This window comes from Neolamprologus multifasciatus, chromosome 16, assembly GCF_963576455.1.
Source record: "Neolamprologus multifasciatus chromosome 16, fNeoMul1.2, whole genome shotgun sequence".
In the NCBI taxonomy this organism is placed as follows: Eukaryota; Metazoa; Chordata; class Actinopteri; order Cichliformes; family Cichlidae; genus Neolamprologus; species Neolamprologus multifasciatus.
The window spans coordinates 17,993,680-18,010,850 of record NC_140454.1 but is presented as its reverse complement, the minus strand read 5'-3'; the positions used below and the strand labels follow the sequence as shown (position 1 = coordinate 18,010,850).

Sequence of the window (17,171 nt, the reverse complement as noted above, 5' to 3'; positions counted from 1 at the left end):
CGGTGTATAGAAAGCTGTGCTTGAAAGCAGTTTTTCCGACCTAACATTGAATCCTCAATTAAAGTGTGTCACAGAACTAGTTTGAATTGGGACTTCAGCTGGCTTAATGACAAGGTGGTGTTTTGGTGACAGAGGGAAAAGCTCATTGGAAGTAAAGAGGTGGAACATTTTCCAAGGCACAGGTAGCAGGGATGAGACCCTGAAAGCTTTACTTTCTCTGGATTGAAACTGAGAAGTTAGCCCTGCGCTTTCTGACCTATATGACGGCTTGTTGAGACATGACTTTTTAATTTTTGCTGTGCTTCCACACCCAAACGTATGCTTCATTTTCTTTTCTTATGAAGGTGACCTGTAAGAGAACAGATGTAAAGGTGTGGATATATTAATAGTTCTGTAACCTTTAAGCCTTTTAGGCTCATTGTGTGCTTTACTTTTGCTCCTAGTCTAATCTCACAGTTGCCAGATGAACGTATCGTATCTTGATTCGAGGTCAGATGCATATCTTGACTAAGCTGGAGTTATCGCGTTCCTCTGACTGTGATGCGGATACAATGGAAGCATCACTTTTTGTTATGGACAGTCGCTGCTCTGTGCAACCTGAAACTGTGGCAGACTCAATAGCCTTGTATTATTATTAAGTTGGTTTTTTCTTTAAACAGTCATTATAACGATTTAAGTACCTTGCTTATTTTGCTCACGGATCAAACACTGTGGACATAAATGCAATATAAAAACCTTATCTGCAGCAGCGGTGTACCGTGAGTGAGAGGGTCTTTATGCTGTCCAAGGAGAGCCCTCTACTGAGTAAATCACTTTAGCAGAGCAAGATTTATGAATACACGCTATATGTGGCCTGTCATGAGATGATGTGGGATTGTTCCTTTTTATCAGTTCATCACAAACAGAGTGGCGTGTTGGAACAGTGCCCATGGACAGGCTCTTTCCTTTACACTGTAATAAAGAGCTTTATTTACCCTCTTAAAGAGGGCTGTGTGGCTCAACCTTGATACAGGTGCATGGCTTACCATAAATACATATCTTGGACATCCTACCTGTCTGAGATGTGAGGCTGTCCTTTTATGAGGGTAGTCAACTAATGTGATAACCTAACTATTCACACATGCTTGTACATTTAGTTAGTACGGTTTCCTATTCTGTATTTTAATGTTAACTTGACAGTCCTTTTGTGTCATATTATACATTCAGACAGACATGCACGACTATTCTCCACTAGCACCAATGCGCACGTTGTGGTTTTCCAAGTAAAAAGATCAACTTACTGAAGCATAGTTGGCTAGAGCACTGAATAGAGCTCCTGAGTGGAGCAAGGCCTTTGTGAACATCTTCCCCTCACACATTGCTTAGCACTCTTCTATAAATCCTGTCTTAACCCTTTCATACATCTTCCCCTTGTCATTATCTTAACTGGCCACGGCCTTCTCTTTCCATATCCATCTATCCACAGGACCCAGTTCTCTTTACGGGCACCATGAGGAAGAATCTAGACCCTTTCAAGCAGCACACAGATGAGGACCTGTGGAATGCACTCCAAGAGGTACTCCAGCGTGGCTCTGAATGATTCCCCCTTGCCGGCCCAGGGGGGGATCCCTCTGTCCCTCTGTACAATGCTGCCATTCAGATTCCCTGCTCGCCACAAGTCATGGGGGGAAATCCCATTAGGGCCATGGGGCCCAGCTCAATGTGCGGCTTGTAACGGGTAACCATTGAAAGTGCTGGGGGAGATGTGTTTGGGCAGTCAGGCCAACCAGGATGAAGGCTTCCCCCACAGTGAAGGGCTTCAGCTCCTGGTCCTGCCTCTGAATGGGTTTGGTGGCCTGGATTAAAGCTAGAGGCTGGCCACAAGAGAGCACTGGCCAAGGTCATCAGTAGACCTGGCCCTGCATTGTGCCAGGCAGTTAATGGGTGTGTTTGGATGGCTCTTTAAAGACATCCCCACAGGAGGCCTTTATGCAGGAGTAATGAAGGGTAGGGGCTGAGCTCTCTCTCTCTGCAGGTGCAGATGAAGGCCATGGTGGACGAGCTGCCCAGCAAGCTGGAGACGGTGCTGACGGAGTCGGGCTCTAACTTCAGCGTGGGCCAGAGGCAGCTAGTGTGCCTGGCCAGGGCCATCCTCCGGAAAACCCGCATCCTCATTATTGATGAGGCCACTGCTAATGTGGACCCAAGGTCAGATTATACTTCACAAGTAAATTATTATACATCAGCGTGGAAGCGCTCTCTTCCACATGTGTCTTGTTTTTCTGTACAATGGTGCTACACAATATGGGTATTTTTAACTGCATAGAATAAAACTTTTTCTCTGTAGAGTAGGGTTAGTCAGAATTATTCTTTAAAAACTTTTTGGTAAAGCATCGGCGCAAACATGGATTTTTCTTTTTTTGTTTAACACACATAATGAAAATATATGGGTTTTTAAGTCTAAATCTCACCTGGTGAAGATCAAATCAAGTCAATTTTAAAAAAAATGTAACAAAATATACCACATACTTGTCTTTTTAAAGCTGAAGTCCTGTGGTATTCTGTATTTTTTCTATCTGTTGCTGCACATATTTCTCTGCTGATGAGCCATTGTTCTGTGTTGCGTAAAATCCCTGCCCAAGGCTGTATAGGAAGAGAGCTTTTCAGTTCTCAGGTGCTTTGTTTCCTGCTTCTTTAGAACTGATGGGCTCATCCAGCAGACTATCCGGGACAAGTTTCAAGAGTGCACAGTCCTGACCATTGCTCACAGGCTAAACACTATCATTGACTGTGACAGAATACTGGTAAGTAAGAAAGCAGTAAATTTCCATTGTAAATCACTTTAGTGAAGGTTTTAAAATAAGACTCTTCTGCTGGAGTTCATTCCAACATTGCTCTGCAAGTAGCTTTGTGATATTCCCTCCTAAACTTTGGCAACCCCTTGTACTATCTCACCAGCTACAGTAAATATTGCACTCAGTGTTTTCAGAATTTGTAGAGTAAATCTGGGGTCCCCTGCAAAACATGCACTTCACATTCATTCTCATTGTTGTATGCCAAACAAAAGCAGCTTTTAAACACCTCTGTCCTTTATTTTCAGTTCCGCTACCTTATTTCGCAACAGCTGGGCAGATTTCTCACTCGCAGCATCCCCTTTCATTCAACCTTCGCTTGCACCACTTGATCTTTGGCCCTTTCCTGCTACTGCCTGCAGAGGTGCCAATTAGTGCCATTTGTGGTGGCATTTGTTAAGAGTCTATGGAGGACGGGGCACGACCCGGTGGCCCCTTGGTGACTGAGAGGGTTGCTGAAATAAGGCAAATATCACAGAGAGGGGACTGTTTCACACCTACACTCGTGTTAAATGCCCACAGACTGTCACACACTCTGGGAAAATTCAATTGGGACCCGGAAGAATCGTCCAAATTGAAAGAATCGAATTGCATTTCCTGGTAGCTTGCTCCTAAACTTTTGATTATGACAGCAGCTGCAGAAGTCTCCCTTTCATACTAAACACTACCTGAAAGTGGGCTTTACTGATAACAAACTGCTCATTAACGCTGTAAGGGGATCGAGCTTGTTAAAATTTGTCTGTGATATAATTGTAGTCTTTTCCAAACTGCCTGAATTGGCACTATTCTTTGTGTGGTTTACATGGCATGTGATGACATAGAAATGATGGTAATTTTCTAGCGAGTCTTAAAGGTGTGATTGTTGGATTTGACTGAGGACCACCCCTAGGCCTCTGAAATGCTAGGATAAATACATGGATAAATCCCTGATCTCCTGTCTGTCAGAGTCAGCGCACCAGACTTTGACGCTGCTAACAGGTTACCCTCATTGTGCATGGCGTTCTCGAGCAGAAACAGGCACCCGTGTTTGTTGTTGCATGAGTCACATAAAATAGATGGTTCCTATGTGCACCGAACTACTGTTTCCCCATTCAGCTTGCACTGTCTGCTTGCATCACTCAGCAGTGAAACAGCTGAAATGTCAGTTTTCCCCAAAGTAAAGTATACAGACACAGGAACACACACGCACACACTTATACACACACACCCACCATTGTATGTGTGATTGCAGGTTCTGGATGCTGGCATGATCCAGGAGTATGATGAGCCATATGTGCTGCTCCAGAACCAGGATGGGCTCTTCTACCAGATGGTCCAACAGACAGGCAGAGCCGAGGCTGCCTCGCTCCTGCACACAGCCAAACAGGTAACCACGTCCACCTTTGTCCCAGGACAAGCCTGTCCCTAAATAAGAGCCCAGTCGTTGCACAGTAATCCCAGACTCTCCCCTTAACTCCAGGCTCTGTTGCTCACCTCCAAAATAATACAGCTAAGTAACAGAAGATGTATGTAGCCCTGACAATGCAAAGACACTTGATTACCATTTTAATTTAAAGTGTCTACTTGGAGCATTGCGACACCATAACATTAATTTCAAGAGAGAAATTGTCCCTTTGTAGATTTACATCCTCTGATATTATCGGAAAAAGTCTCTGTGTAATCTTTTTTCTCATAATGTAATTTTGAGATCATTTTAGCGATGATTCTAGAAAAGCAGCTTTCTTTGCACTGTATCTATTTTGAAATATTGGGTTTAACTTCATCGCGATTTGGGATAAACTTTCTATGGGGATTACTGTAATAGAGAATGTCCATATTTTTTCCCTGTGGAATTCATTTGTGATGTATTTCCCCTTCAGACACTGAACAGATAAGAGCCAGCTATTCATTGTTCAATTCCACTTTATGTGCATCTGTCTGGGACTACAGATACCATATTGCAACTTCAAACAGGTCTTTGTGAAATAAGAAAAAGTAGGCATCATTTCATTTTCTCTCTGTCCCTCGCACAAATTTATCAGCGGAACTGTATCTCCTCAGCCAGAGGAGTGAAATGAGTAAAATACTGATTTCAAAGACTCAGCACAGTGTGGTATTATTTGGTTTCGTCTTACCCTGCACACTGGCGGATTGGTAGTGGCATTGTTCGGGCCCTTACGTTTTCCTTTCTTTATTGTAGGATGCTCTTCTTTGATCAGATTACTGCAGCATCCATAACTGTCTAGCACCACTTATTAAATACAGAGATAGTCCGCATGTTGTGTGTCAAGTTTCTATAGTTGTCAGTCAAGGTTTAAATACATTCAATAATCTGATATCAACCTCTAGCTCCTTTGTCCGTGCTGAAAGAGAATCCCAGAGTAGACAGTACATATATCTCAAGCTATGGCCAAGCTTTCACTTCCATTGCCTCTTTTTCCACAAACTTTCTTGCTGAAATTGTTCAGCTGTCAGAGCGGCTCGGCATAAAGAAGCCATGCCTTTTGCAGGCGCAAACACTGCAATCCGGCTTTTCTAAATAGCGGCTTGCAGCTTAGGAGCCAGCGTAAGAGAAAATTAACTCCACAAATAATTCCTGTAATTATCTCCAAAAATTTCCTGCCTTTAATCTAACAGTTGTTTACTGGGCTAAATAAGCCACTTTTGTATGCTTCAGTGGGTGATAAATCCCTTCGCCGTGCTCTGACTGGATCTGTCATAAATCGCGCCTTAACAGATCGTAGCTCAGATTGGGCAGTGTGCTTGTGTTCTGTGACACTGCTTCCCTGATCCGCTTTTCAGGTTTACACGAACAAAAAGCGGCTGACTGACGTGCGCCGTGACGAGGACATCCGCGTCATCTTCGAGACGTCCCTTTGACGGTTTGGAGGGTCGCTGTGGTCCTCGTGTTAGCCATCAGTGACCAAGTATTTTAGCAGACACACCGATATTCCTAAATGTCTTCAGGCCTAGTGCAGTGTAGTGTGCGCTCCATTTGATTAGCATAGACCCGTGGTATGGAACAGAAAGGAGGCACACGCCTGAGGTGGGCTGTGCCTTCCATTGACAGCATATTACTGCATGGCTGTTTATTGATTGCAAACGGCTATATTTATGTAGGTGTGTCCTGGCTTCTGGGGTATCTACAGTGGGGAACTGGTGCTCAAAAGAGTGTCAATATTCTGTGTGCAATAAATTACCTGTGGCTTAAATTGTTCTTTTAGGGAAAACATTGTTTTATAGGAATAAAGTCTTTTCATTACTTGAAAAATGCTTGACAAGCCAAGGAGAACCTCAGAGGGGACACAGATGCTTTCTGTAATTATTGTGCCTTAATCACGCGATTGATTCCTAGTAATTGCACTGTTTGTAAATTGAATGGTTTTCCTGCACTTTGACTCTATCGGTTTTATGTCTACCTCATCTCTAGTGAGCAAAGACCAGTAACAGTTGGCAATGATACTGACTAATATCAAGGAACAAGATGTCTCTCAACTTTCTGTCCTGGCTTGTTTGATTAACGACTTTATTTGAAAATGTAACACTTTTATGCAGGTAATTATGTGGATGGAACAGAGTGAGATTATTTATATCCTGGTAATTATTCGCGCTGTTTGATTTTTTTTACATCTTTGTCTACTGCTCGTAACACAAATGGAAGGTAAGATTTCAAGCACTTTGCAGTTTCTAAGTCATAAATAAGTGCGAGGAATGCTCACTTGTAACTGACACTAGATTCGTTTCAAATTTCATTTAATAAAAGAGTATTGTTTTGAACGTTTCGCTTCATTTTGCTTCATTGTGAGACTGACTCACCAGCATTTCCTCCCCGCTGTTGCTCATTCCACACTCAGCTGTCTGAATGGTGTGTTTGCTTCAGGTCAGTGGTTACAGCTGGAGTTGAACACGATGCTACAAACTGGTAAGCGGTTAAAGGAAGCGACCGTGTGATTATCGTGCTGAGTCGAGTGATTTTCTAATTCTGTTTCAGTGGTAAAGTGGCGCGGCCTTGCACTCTATTATTTGAACATGTCAGTAGTGCAATAAGATGATTAAGTCTTAAAATGTAATTTTGTCATTAGCGGCTCTCTTAGAAAAAAGCTGTTTAATTTGGCTTCATACAGACAAGCGCAAAGCCAGTGATTACACATTCACAGATTCTTGTCAGTAAACACTTAGCTCGGTCTAAAAGGCGGTATTTAACCAGGCCTGTATTTGGGTCATGAACTGTGGGACATCAGTTCCTTTAAAAGCTGAGTGATTTACACAATTCATTAGAGCCGGTGAATCTTCAGCTGGCGTCATATTAAATGGTTACTTACTCTCAAATAGCCCCTTGGGAGCTGAATTGTTGGCTTGCGAATAGATTAAAGTTTACATTGAAAAGAAAAATTGAATTCAGAGGTAATCAATAGCATAATGGGCCAGTGAGAGGAGCCTGCTGCCTGAAATGAAATTACCATATTTTTAATCTTAATTTTCCACTCTGTTTATCTGACAGTGTGGATGTGCAATCCAAACAGATAATGAGAGAGTGGGATATTGACAGTGGGGTCCTCTGGAGTGCTTGTTTCAGTGATTAAACACTGTGATCTGTGATTACTTTGTGTCGGGTGTCAGGCTGGTGGCCAGGGCCCAGGGAGACGTAGGCACACGGCAGCTGGAGCATCACGGGTCTCTGAGGTGCTAATGCACCTGACGCAGCATTGACAGCATTCGAAACCCTATCAGGGACTGCACCACATGGCAGCTGCCACAATAGAAATACTCATGGCACTATCTACATCAGAGTCAGCATATATCCTCTCTGCTCTCCCCTTGATAAGAGCCAGCGCAAGAATGGTGACAACAAAGTTTGCACAATATGTATTATTAACCAGATACCTCCCTACGTCCCTCAATAATAGCACCATTTTAGGACATATCTGAATAGGTGTGCGAATAGCAGTGCTGTCAACATAGTGCTGATATAGCTTTAATAAACAAATGTCTGGGAAACCTGGCTGTCCACACAATGAAATTTAATCCCAAAGAAATAAAACGCAAAATAAGAGTCAGCACAATGTGGAGGCAGTGAATAAAATGATGAATTCAAACCGCAGCAGCTAGCTCATCCACACTTTTAAGAGAGAAGTGATACACTGGTGCTGATTTGAGGTTGGGGACAGCTGCCGTATTCAGTTAAAGATGTTTTATTGTCAGTTTTGGAGAAGAATAATGTAACAAGTATCTGTAACAAGTGAAAGTGCTGTAAATTGTTTAAGATTGTTTTGTCACGGGCCTATAAGTAGGCGACTGAAGGCCATTTTGGGTTTAGGAAACAATGTTGTTGGGTTTTTTTTGTTGTTTTTTTTACAGACTTTGTGTTGTGCCAGCATTTTCTTTTGTGATTGATACTGCTGTTTGACAAATGGAAACAAATTGCACGGTGAAGGCGTCTGAATGGCAGGGAGCTGGGGAGTGTCAAACCTGGTGCTGAAAGACGATGAAGCGAGAGCCTCAGGTTTTTGTGGGCGACTCAGACCTGACTGATCCCAACATAAAGTACTTGTTGAAGAGAAGGAGAAAAGGAGAACGGGATTTTCGACAGGCTGCAGTGAAATTAGGAGAATTGACTATGGCGGCTTTGTTCCTGGCTGGTGACATGGGGTGGGGGGAGATGGGGAGACTGGAGCGATTCCCCAGAGAATCACTGCTCAGGCTTTCTAAAGTGACTACAAACTGAATATCTGACAAGTTCCCAAGGCCTGACACAACCCTGTGTAGAGCTAAGAAAAACAAACAACAAATGGCACGTTTTGAAGATACGTGTGGTGACACTGGATGCACTGTGTTAGAAAATGGCTTTTTATCTTGTTAAAAATAGGCACTCAATTCGAAACATGCTATATTTTCTATATCGGCGCAACAATCTAGTTAGACCTAGTTTTCCTCATGACAGACTTTGTCAAACTACAAAAATGAGAGCCACCAAGTGTCATTTTCCAACTTATTAGAGGACTTATGACTGGCAGCGTTTCTTTCATCTAACACCATAAACAAACACAAACAGCAGCTCAAACTTTTTCCTTTCTCCGTGTACACATGTGGTTTAATAAGCCGCACTGACTCAGGGTGCCTCAGCAGTTTAGTGACCACACTGAGCAATACTGCTACAAACAATAATTATAGGTCATGCATGTAATGGATGATTATATTTTGTAAATTATCCAGGCTGTGGTGTGTTTCAAGCTCTTTAGAAACTCTTTAGAAACAAGCACTAAAAGTTGTTCAAACAATAAAAAAACAAAAAAACAACTTGGTTTTTAAGAACTACGCATTTTTGCAGTTCTCCGCTACTTTGAACTAAACTGGCTAATGTGGCCCTTTGAAAGGCTAACAAATAGGAAACTTCTTTGCATGCTTTAGCTTTAAATCCTGGACATGCTCTGCCACCTTTCAAAAGTAGCGTTTGATTCCTCAACTGCGAGAGAAAGAAGCAAAGTGGAGTGTAGACAATAGCCAGGGGCTTATCTCATCAGTAAATAAGGCTTATTGCTTAAAGACATAAAAGGCTATGCTTATTGGTGATGTCATCCCTTTGTGTAAGATTGATGAAGCTTGAGGCAGGGGGCATAATGTGAATGTATGTGTGTGAAGAGAGGCCTGGTGCACCAAACTCTGGAGTTCTGAACTTTCCCCTGGAGAGTTTGATTTAATTTAAAATGTATGACATATATTTTAACTGCTGCTGCACTAAAATTGCACTCTTTGGTGGTAAACTAGCCCAAATGTACTTCAAAGTTCCATCTGGCCAGGGGGCTTTTATCCTTAGACATGAGAGCGGTTGATGTTCTGTGCATGTAAACGTGCAGCTTTGGGTAAAGGTGGGGACAGCTTGTGTCCCCCCATTATTGTCTGGTTGCATTTACGTGGGTCCAAGGGCCCACTGTGTCTTTTCGGGTTACTTTCTCATCATTTCTCCTAATGTAGAGACCCACAGGGTTGGTGGCAAGCGCACAATGCGGCCGTTGTATGGTTACTGTCAGCTCTCTCAAATAAGGCTTCCTGTTCATTAGACTTCTTTTCACCTTCGCACAATGCGCCGGCTTTGCAGCAATAGTGAGTCGACGCCCATCTCTTCAATGCCATGTGAATAGTTCTAAATAGTGTTTATGCAAGCTATTGTTGTCTATTGTGTGTCCAGTCTTAATGCACAGTGATTTGCCTGCTTTTGTTGCCTGGGATACATTATCTTGCCTATGTGGCTTCAGATGCATGCCTGGCCTTTGAGCCAGTAAACAGTCTAAAAGTTAACTCCCTATGGACAATGCTGGAGATCTCTGATAAAGTGGGACATAGTGTTACTGCCTCATCTATGCCTCTCTACTAAGTGGTAAGATGGCTTCTCCCACTGCACGTATATCCTTTTTTCTGTCTGCACAGCCTCTCAAATTAAATGTTGAGTGCACAAAGGCTCAGACTTCTCTTTGCATTTTTTCATGTGCAGAAAAAAACCTCAACTCTAATTAAATAGTGACATTTAACCTCAAAGCTGATGTAAATCATAATCTGTGGGGATCATTAAAAAAAACATAGTAAAGTTGGTGCTGTTGCTTTCAAAGATTAGGCTGACATTATCTGTTGCACATCTGGTGAAGAATGTCTGCTCGGCGGGGAGATATATTTAAACCCTGTGTCTTTATTCTTACAACCGTCAGTGTGAAAATGAAACGGTAATGCAGTTAGACAGGCAGGTGGATAATCTGGCACACATCACAGTCAAAAGAATAAAAACTTTTATATCTCAAAGATAATGTCAAAATGATATGTCGGCTAATGGAAATTTGATGTCTCGTCGGTTGCATTAATATGGATTTCTGCTGTTGCACTGTGTTGCGTGTTTGCACCACAACTTTATTGATTACATTGATTTTTAAAAAATAAATAAATGAAATAGCATGTACATTTTGCATTGTACTAGTGTAGCTATATTTGTATTTGTGCCCCATTTATTCAGTTATAGTTGACATTACGTATTTCACGAAAACGTTCCTGTTGCTCGTAGCTAAACTGTAAACTTTTCTCAGCAAGTTCAACCGAGTTAAGCAGATTTTAAAAATGAGCTTTTACCTGTGTGTGTGTGGGGGGGGGGGGGGGGGGGGGGGGGGGGGGGGGGGGGGCATACACCTAAATTGTTTTTCCAAAAATCCAAATAAACCTGAAAAATGACAGAATAGGAATAGGCAGCATATTATAGCCTTCATCTGTTTGTAGCATTGTTCTAGAAAGTGTATACATCACCTCCAGAGAGTAACCGATAGGCCCAACCATTCACTACTTGGATAGTTGCACAAAAGCCGAAGATATCTGCGGCACAGATTACATTATACTCATTTCAAAAGCATTCACAGTCAAGTATGCAGAGTGGAAAAAAAAAGATGCTTTTAATGTGAGTCAGTGATTACAGGTGAGAGATGTAACTGATAGGCGGTCATTATTGTGCAGAGATGTGGTTTGTTTGACCCCTAAAGCAGTCTGCTGCCAAGGGAATTTAAAACAAGCTTTGGACTTGGAGGAAAGGAATGTTATGATTGCTCTCAGTGACACTGATACAACACTGTCACATCACCGTTTCCAGGCTATGGGAGACGCGACTGAGCCGAGTCCCACAACCTGAACACTTAGCGGCAGGGATTTTATTAACCTGTCAAAAAAGAGGCTAGGTGCTGCTTTGTCTTTTATTGCCACATCCCCTTACGCTCTTGCTGTTGCTTACACGTTTGACCTCCATTAGCCCACCAGGTGTGTTTCACATTTTATTTAATGAACTGTAGTCATGAGGTAATTCATTGCCTGCAACAATACTCCTTGAAGCAAGTTTTTTTTTTCTTCTTTCCTCCACACTAAAGTAGTGATGCTGACTTGCTTTGCTCCTGGGCTGATATTTTCATTAAAGGCCCTCTTATCAATTAATGAAATAAAGAATCTGTTTCTTGCCCAATGCTATTACCGCCCACAAATCAAAAGGTTTCCAGTGTAATGCCTTGCCTCCCATGCCAGTTAATTAGGTAGTGTTGTGCTACATACTAATGCTACTTTCATGAGAATAATCTGAGACAATGAACCTGTCTCTTTTGTGTCCTTCTGCAAGCCCTCTTAATTAATATCAGCAAATACAAACCAAAGTTAATTGAAATTTGAACATCCCATCTTTATAGTTTACAATAATACAATTGTTCTTGTTTTGTTGGTGTTTTTTGAATTACAATAATAGCTGGCATCATATCTCTATTTAATATTTCATTGATTTTTCTCAGGGATGCAGCAGAAATATAAAAGAAAGAAATGTCTTAACCATGAGTAAACACCGGTGGCAATATATGCAACCCCAAAATTGATTTCGACCGACACATTAATATTCAAACTGCTCCAGATAATCATAACAAGGTGTACATGATTTGTTTTCATTGATTAAGTGACATTGCTCCGGCGTCTCTCAGCATGGTTATTAATATAGTTTGCATTGATATTATTCCTGCGTTAACAACAATTTCAACCAAGTGCGGTAGATTACTGGGCTGATTCAAAGAGTAGCATCTCTGTGGCATGTGGCTTTAATCAGAAACGCTTCTGATGTAAAATCTTTACAACTTTAATCAATCTATGGATGTGCTTTTCAAACTGTATGCAAGTTTGAATAGCATAGTTTTAAAGAGGCTGTGCCCTGCTGTCAGATACCTGATATGTTTTGCAAATTACAAATCCTTCTAGGAATATGAATTAGGCTGTGCGAACTGAGTCCTGCTTCCATTTGTGGTGCGCACAGTTCAGATTTCACATGGTTTACATGAATTCTAGGAGATAACATAATCAGGCCAGGAATGCAGTAGGATTTTTTTTTATTGTTAATGCACTTCTTTTGTCAAATTGGCCCATGAACAGAAATAGCTAAACAAAATAAATAAATAGATAAACAGGGGGTTGTCATTATAGCCTTTATGCAGTGAGATTTCTGAGCCAAGAACATTTCTGAAGTTAACAGTATTTATGTTCCGGTAGCGTTGGTCACAGTCTGTCATACATTATTTGCATCTGCATGTCCGATTAGCAAATGTGACATATTCCTGAGATCAGGCTCCTAGCACTCTAACCACCCACCATGGCAATTAACTGTCTACTAAGCTAACAAGCGTAACACACATGCCTGATGCAAGCCAGTAGAATATCAAGCTACTCTCCTAGATGTATGCCTGTTTACCCTGTAGAACCACTGCGAACACACCGTACACATCCATTTTCTACATGCACTGGCTAATTTCAGATGTTGATTAACCTGCGGCGCTGGACTGAGCGGCTCTCACCATCGTCGATGTGGGTTTATGCTGGGTTGCAGCTGGCGTTGGAAATCCACGAGGGACTAGCGAGACGTTGTCGGGGAGGAAAGAAGCTCTTTGAGCTTTCACCTTCATCATGAGCACTTTAGCTGTGAGCCGAATGAAATTATCAACTATGATACCGGCCTTTTTTGTCTTAAACCCTCATGCTTAAATCACATTGCCCTTGACATTTTGAGTGTTGTTATAACTGCTTTGAAAGAGTACGGCATGAAAAAAATGCCTGAATACATACAAATAACTCAAAGAACAGTATCAAAGAAAGACAGCACATAATACGCTGAATCGTTCTTATTGTGTGTCAGGTTGAAGGGCAACTGATTTACAAGAGTACAAGCGGCCATTTATGACAGTGCATGCTGTAGGTCATCATCGGAAAAAGAAGTAATTTAAGTACCAATCCACTGATGCATTTATTCTTCGAATGGGGCCTAACCATTGTCAGCACTGCTGTAAATAGATTGACAATGTCATTTCACTATGTGTTGGAGACTTATCTAGTGTAACATCTGAATGTAAAAGAAAGCGCACACACGTGTGTATATATATATATATATATATATATATATATATATATATATATATATATATATATATATGTGTGTGTGTGTGTGTGTGTATATATATATATATATATATATATATATATATATATATATGTATATGACAACAAATGGCACCAAACGAAACTATCTGTTCTAAAAAAGCATTGACCGTCAGGGCATAGCCAATATGGAGGTTAATCCATTCTAGTGTCTATACTATGGGATGCTTGTGGAGCCATATTTGCTTAGGGCAGCCATGCAAATTATTACTTACTGCCCTGTAAGCTGATAACACAAATTAGATACCCATTAAAGTTGAACAATGTATATAGAATGAGAAAAGATTGCAAGTGATACCTGAAGGGATGCTTAAGTCATATGGCACTAAAATATGCCTCATGCTTGCAAACTTCAAAAGTGGAGAGATGTTTATCCGTGGGATTGGAAGATGCATAATAGTAATCTCATATGCACAGAGGCAGCTGCCAGGTGGAGGATAGCACACTGCATGTTTATGAATAGAAATCATTACAGGGACTGGGGAGCATACCGGCATGGACCAGTGACACAGAACTTTTTTATCGTCTACCCAGTGCACAGTGCAGCACTTAAAAGTTCATGTTCCGAAATATTTAGTACAGTAGCGCGTCACTTTATTTGTGGTCATTTGGAGCAGTGCTTGATTAGTGTTTTTAACTGAATGCTAATTACTTGAAGCCATGACCTGAGTATGAGTCGTTCGTGCCATGCCGACACCTGAGGGGCCAGCTTTAACAGCAGTGCCACTGCTTCACTCTTCCGCTCTACCTCTCAGCCTGTGCCTCTTATCAGATGAGCCACTTCCATTCATGTGTCAAACACCTCTTTGAGTGCAAATACAAATGTTCAGCAGCTTTTAAGAGGCAGAAGTGCTGTTTGTGGCTGTGTTTGACAAGGGAGGAAGTGTTTCTGGCCTGTTTGGGAACCCTAGCTAATTCTACCTTTGACTTGCCCGTTGTTGTCTTTGAGCCCCTTTCGCTCTCTGCTCCTCTGGCTGGCTGAGAGTTAGGGATTCATCTTAAAACCTCCCCTTTGTCTGACAGACCGTGGAGTCAGCAGTTATTCTTCAACTGGCGACTTTCAGTGCTTGGTGGTGAAAGAGATGAAGCTGAAACACAAAGGCAAATTAAGGGTACAAAAACACTCGCTATTGTTCCATTGTTGAGGGTCACAAATCGTCAAGTAAAAGCAACACAGCGTGGTTGAAATGTATTCGCCTTCATCCCTTTCCCCCCCTCCCTCCCATCTCCTCTCTTTATATTCATTAGATTCATTATAGGCCACAAAGGACTGCCAACAAAACAGCTTGTGATTTTAGTTGAATTCATCCCCCTCTGAGGCCTGCAGGGAAATTAAAGTAGGTGACTATCACTAGAGGGGGAGCAGGCTTGACACATCTGAAGCTTTCAGTGATGCTAATAGCCAAGCGTATCCAAAATACACAGGAGCTGACCTCAAACAGATTGTGGGGGTTTAAAATCATTAGTTTGCAAATGAAGCAAAAGTACATTGGATCTATGGAAGAATCAGCCCACTCTGAACCTTTGATTAGTGTTTGTCAACTCCCCTTTCTCTTCATACTCCCCCGCCCACTTGCAATCCAGAAATTAATAAAGGAGACATAGCGACACTTTGGAGAGAAGCGCTTGCATCTCCAGCACCTGTTAAACAAATGCACTTAAGGCAGGAATCAAATTCCAGGCAGGTTTAAATTGGTGTAAAATCTTCATTTAGATGATGTCCCCAGGGCCTGCTTATTACTTGAGATTTATATAGCATTAGTTCTGCCTCGCAAATGTGGTGCACCATTCCACCTCAGTGAAATATGAAGAGGTTTGATAAAAAGCTACAACAGCTTCTCTCATTAAAAAAACCTAAACCCTTTAAAGATTCATTAATTTAACTTGTGGCACGCAGCTCTGACATGCAGAGTTCTGTGCTTGTGCCCTTGAGCGCAGAATGTTATACAGTGTGCGAGATGCTGCTGTGGCTCATTGGCGTAGGTCTTTAAGAACAGGGCGCGCTGATAAAGTAGGCTACCTGCAACACGAAATACACCTCGCTGCATTTCAGCGGTTCATTTTGAACCGTGTTCCATTGCTGGAAGAAAGCTAAATCTAAAGAATTCCTGTAAGATTCTTTGCACCTGTTGTCTTTTGGAAATCTGCAGTTGGTCACGCTTGGTATCATGTCACGTTGCTGAGAGTGGCACACATCGTAGTGAAGCCTGGAACCTGGAAGGAAGCGACGACAAAGGCATTTTATTTGGAGCAGTACCCCTATTGAGTATGTCTGTTTCATTCAGCAATCTGTTTTGTTCTCCATCCCTTTCAATTTGTTTACATTTGGCCCCTACTGGAGAGGGACAGTCTATTGATTTATTGTCCCTGTTTCCTGAGAGTAGCGTTAAGAGTCCACAAGGCCCCCCATCCTCAGACCCTGCTCTCGCATTGTGTCGCCTCGTTGCTGGCTTCTGTTACCGAGACAGGCCAGCAAAAGGCCCTACCCAAGCATCACAAGGACCTCACAAGGAAAAAAAAAGCCTCGGCCACATGAAGGCCTGAGAGACAGCGCCGCTGCACAATGTAGCTTCGTCTGAATAGCAAGTGCTGTGGGGATGTTTGCCGCCCACAGAGGGCTTTTTGTCATCCTCGGGTTTCACTGAAACTGTTTCAGTTTTTAGGTGAGATCTCTTTTAAATAATTTTATATTTACACAATTTTATTAGCATGCAATTATTTTATGTATGTATGTATATATATATATATATATATATATATATATATATATATATATATATATATATATATATATATATATATATATTTATATATATATATATACATATATATATATATATGAAGGAGAGATATAAATGGCACTTTCCCCCCATTTTTTTCTTCTATCAGTGTGCTTCACATTCATGTCCTGTGACATCTCTCTTTTTTGTGCGCGGATGCTTTTCCATGAAAAGCACCTGTCTGAAATTCTACAGAACAATTTATATGAGTGAAAAGAATCATTCCAGATGAAAGTTGAAAACGCTTTTGTAAAAATGGCCTTTCACCGGTCTCGCTTGAAGATAAACAATTTCCCATGAATATATGGCTGGGCCCGCTATCTATCACAAAAATCAGACTGTGTCCCATACTGAGCCTATTGTAGTCTATTAAAAGGAATCCTTCCCTGTGGCAACCATTTTGCAGGTTTCAAGTAGATAAATGCCTTCCAAGAGGGATAAGAATGCATTTCTACAAAACTGCATTAAAGAGTAATGTTTGTCAACTACTCCGATAAAAACTTCACAGTCACAATTCTTTTTAGAGGCTGCAAATGCATTGGGAATGTGTAAAGCTGATTGGTCTGGGGAGGCTGCCTACAGGTTAGCAGGCCTCATTTCC

The 17,171-nt window shown here is 41.6% G+C and overlaps 1 protein-coding gene across 4 annotated transcripts in view; it reads left to right on the top strand.

Annotated features, from left to right (window-relative positions):
• LOC146500633 (ATP-binding cassette sub-family C member 4-like) overlaps positions 1–17,171 on the top strand; it is an 80,182-nt gene that overhangs the window by 27,850 nt on the left and 35,161 nt on the right. For 3 of the 4 annotated variants that reach the window (XM_085135287.1, XM_085135290.1, XM_085135288.1), the window contains 5 exons: positions 1,466–1,555; positions 2,015–2,187; positions 2,678–2,783; positions 4,063–4,197; positions 5,613–8,950. In XM_085135287.1, the coding sequence (XP_084991413.1) occupies positions 1,466–1,555; positions 2,015–2,187; positions 2,678–2,783; positions 4,063–4,197; positions 5,613–5,690 (582 nt within the window). In that variant the 3' untranslated portion in view covers positions 5,691–8,950. Of the gene's footprint in view, positions 1–1,465; positions 1,556–2,014; positions 2,188–2,677; positions 2,784–4,062; positions 4,198–5,612; positions 8,951–17,171 lie in introns of those variants that run through there. The other variant, XM_085135289.1, reaches the window with a different exon arrangement.